The sequence below is a fragment of the Cystoisospora suis genome (assembly GCF_002600585.1).
Source record: "Cystoisospora suis strain Wien I chromosome Unknown contig_5128, whole genome shotgun sequence".
Classification (NCBI taxonomy): Eukaryota; Apicomplexa; class Conoidasida; order Eucoccidiorida; family Sarcocystidae; genus Cystoisospora; species Cystoisospora suis.
Genome location: NW_027157920.1, coordinates 1,123 through 3,802, shown reverse-complemented (window position 1 = coordinate 3,802; position 2,680 = coordinate 1,123). Strand labels below are relative to the sequence as shown.

The 2,680-nt window shown below is 42.9% G+C and overlaps 1 protein-coding gene across 1 annotated transcript in view; it reads left to right on the top strand.

Moving 5' to 3' along the window:
• Positions 1-54: 54 nt before the first annotated feature.
• CSUI_008889 (uncharacterized protein) overlaps positions 55-2,680 on the top strand; it is a gene marked incomplete at both ends in the record, with an annotated part of 3,219 nt that continues 593 nt past the window's right edge. The window contains 4 exons of the mRNA XM_068069008.1: positions 55-447; positions 523-574; positions 1,217-1,294; positions 1,740-1,995. Of these exons, the coding sequence (XP_067919016.1) occupies positions 55-447; positions 523-574; positions 1,217-1,294; positions 1,740-1,995 (779 nt within the window). The remainder of the gene's footprint in view (positions 448-522; positions 575-1,216; positions 1,295-1,739; positions 1,996-2,680) is intronic.

The following is a 2,680-nucleotide window of genomic DNA, read 5'->3' as shown; positions in this document are numbered from 1 at the left end:
GGAGCAGCAGCAGGAGGAGGAGTGACCGGCCATTCCTCCTCCTCCTCCTTTAGGCCACCTCCACCCCACAGTCGCATAACGACGTCTCCCTTCAGTCAGGAGGAAGGGCAGCTACAGGTACCTCCCCCACCTCCTGTCTCTTCATCTTCATCGCCTAAAAATCCTGCCTATCTTTATCGTGGTATCCCATCAAAGACATCTTCGACAAGAGAAGAATGCAACTCTCTCCATGTTGATAGGGGTTCTAACTCTCCCCCTTCTTCCTATGCGAGACATCCTGAAGAGCTTCAGGACCCTTCAAATCCTCACGACCCCCTGCTGTCGCCTTCACCCCACACACTCTTACCGCCACCTGTCTCTTCTCCTTCTGCGGACTTCTCCTCTCCCTACTATATGCAGCATTCTAAAGGCTTTAACTACTCTATAGCGACGACTCCTGGGAGTGAGGTAAACTCGTCAACTTCAGCGCCGGGAGGAGGAGACAGAGGAGANNCTCTCTTGCTCGTAGATGTGTACATACAGCAGCCCCTCAGTCGAAGTCTCCCCAGTGGAGGAAAAATGACCACTGAAGAAGGTAAAAAAGAAAACAGAAAGATAATAGAAAGAAAAATGAAAGATAGATAGAGAGAATGAAAGAAGAAAGAAAGAAAGAAAGAAAGAAGAAAGATAGAAAGAATGAAAAGACAGTTGTTCTTTGAACCTATGGCAAGAATGATAATGATGAGTGGCGACATCAAGTTAAGAAAGAAAAAGAGAGAGAGGAAAGGAAGAAAAGCCTCCATCAGGATATTCATAGGAATATGAAAGACCAACAGCCTCGCACCGAATTGGATCAAATTATGCTATCGTCTTTCAGCATATACACATATACACCTAACACTCCTATCTCTATATCTATCTCTCTCTATATGTACATCTATATCTATAGTTAGATAGATGGAGAGGAGACTACTACAGGATTCTTGATGCGGATCATATAAAAGTAATGGGGGAGAGTGCTCTTTTGGATGGAAATGTGTATCTATGAACAAACCTACGTATATACAGATGCTTTATGTGGATTTCTTTACTTCTCTCTTTATATCTGCTTATAGGTATAAGAAAAAGAGAGAGAAATGCACCGTCATCCTCTCCATTGTAATCTCGATTCTTGGGAGGTCGATAGAGCCCCCCCCCTTGCACGGACACATCTCTACATGTTTGGGTGTATGTACAGCTGCGGAGGTGCTAGCGTCAATACCTGAGAGTATCAACCTGTTCGACGGATTTACAGAGGCTCATAAACTCCTCACAGGTAAAAAGAAAAGAAACATAAAAGAAAAAGAAAAAGAAAGGAAAGAACAAACGAAAGGAAACGAGAGATAGAAAGAGAGAGAGAAAGCTCTCCACGCCGGTGTCAGTCAGTCAAGCAGTGAATTAAATTTCCAACTACCCCCCAAACTACTACTACTTCTATTACTATTCTTATTCTCCTTCTACTCCTTCTTCTTCTTCTTCTCGGTCGTATCTGTAGGTGTATTGTCACACCCTTCCCCTCTCTCTTATCATTCTTATCTCTCTACATACATATATCTATACCTATACGGACGTTGCCTTGTCTATTGATCTATCGTTAGTCTCTCTATCTTTCATCTATCTATCTATCTTTAACCTATCTGTCTTTTCTAATCTATCTATCTCTCTTTCTTTTTCTTTGTCGTTTTCTTTTTTTCTTTTGGCGTGTGTGTGTGTGTGTTTAGGAAAGACGGCCCGTTTACTCCATCAGAGGAGTTCGAGAGAGGATCTTCAAGCGGTCATTCAGCATCTCTCTTCTACCGTTAAAAAGAAGAAGGTCCCCCCAGGCACAGTCCCTTTAGCTGCGGCTCAGGCGATTGCGTCACACCATTCTTCTCGATCCAATTCTCTTCAAAAAGCATCCTCCCTCAAAAGTGCAGGAAGAGAGGCCCGTGGTGGCGAAGGAGATCTCCTCCAACTGACTACGGATGAGGCAAACAAGTAAAGAGAACACACGACAATTGAGACAAGATAAGGAAAGATAGAAAGAAACGTGACGAGTCTTTCTTTACTTGAGAGATGGACGATAGATAAGGAGATAGAACAATGAACGTGTCTCTCTCTCTCTATATAGATGTATATAGACAGACACAGAGAGAGAGAGATACATAGAGAGATAGTAAAGCTGTGGATAGAGATGGTCTCTTAGGGTTTATGGAAAGAGATTTCTTAGAGAGACGATCTATGAGTTTTACGTGCATGCAGGATGAAGATATCTATCTCGAGACAAAAGGATAGACATCTTCTTTACTCTCTTTCCATCCTTCTTTCTCTTCAGAGCTATTTCGGACTATCTTCAAGCTATCTATGATCTTTGATCTTTCTATCTATCTTTGGTCTGTCTATCATCTTGCTTCTTTCATCTATCGCCGTCTTCGACAACACAAGCAAAGGCTCTCCTCTTCTTTCTTAGTCTCGAGTGTGTCTCTTCTTCTTCTTCATTCAGTCGTAGAGCTAGCTCGCTAGCTAGCTATCTTCCTGCTACTTGTTCAATTCTCATCTGTCTCTCTATCTCTGTGTGCTCTTCAGAAGTACCGCTGCCTTCCTCTCTCGTTCTCTCTCGCGTTGTCATCCGCCATTCACACACGCCTTCTCTCTTGTAAAGTAACTCCTGTATCATATCTAT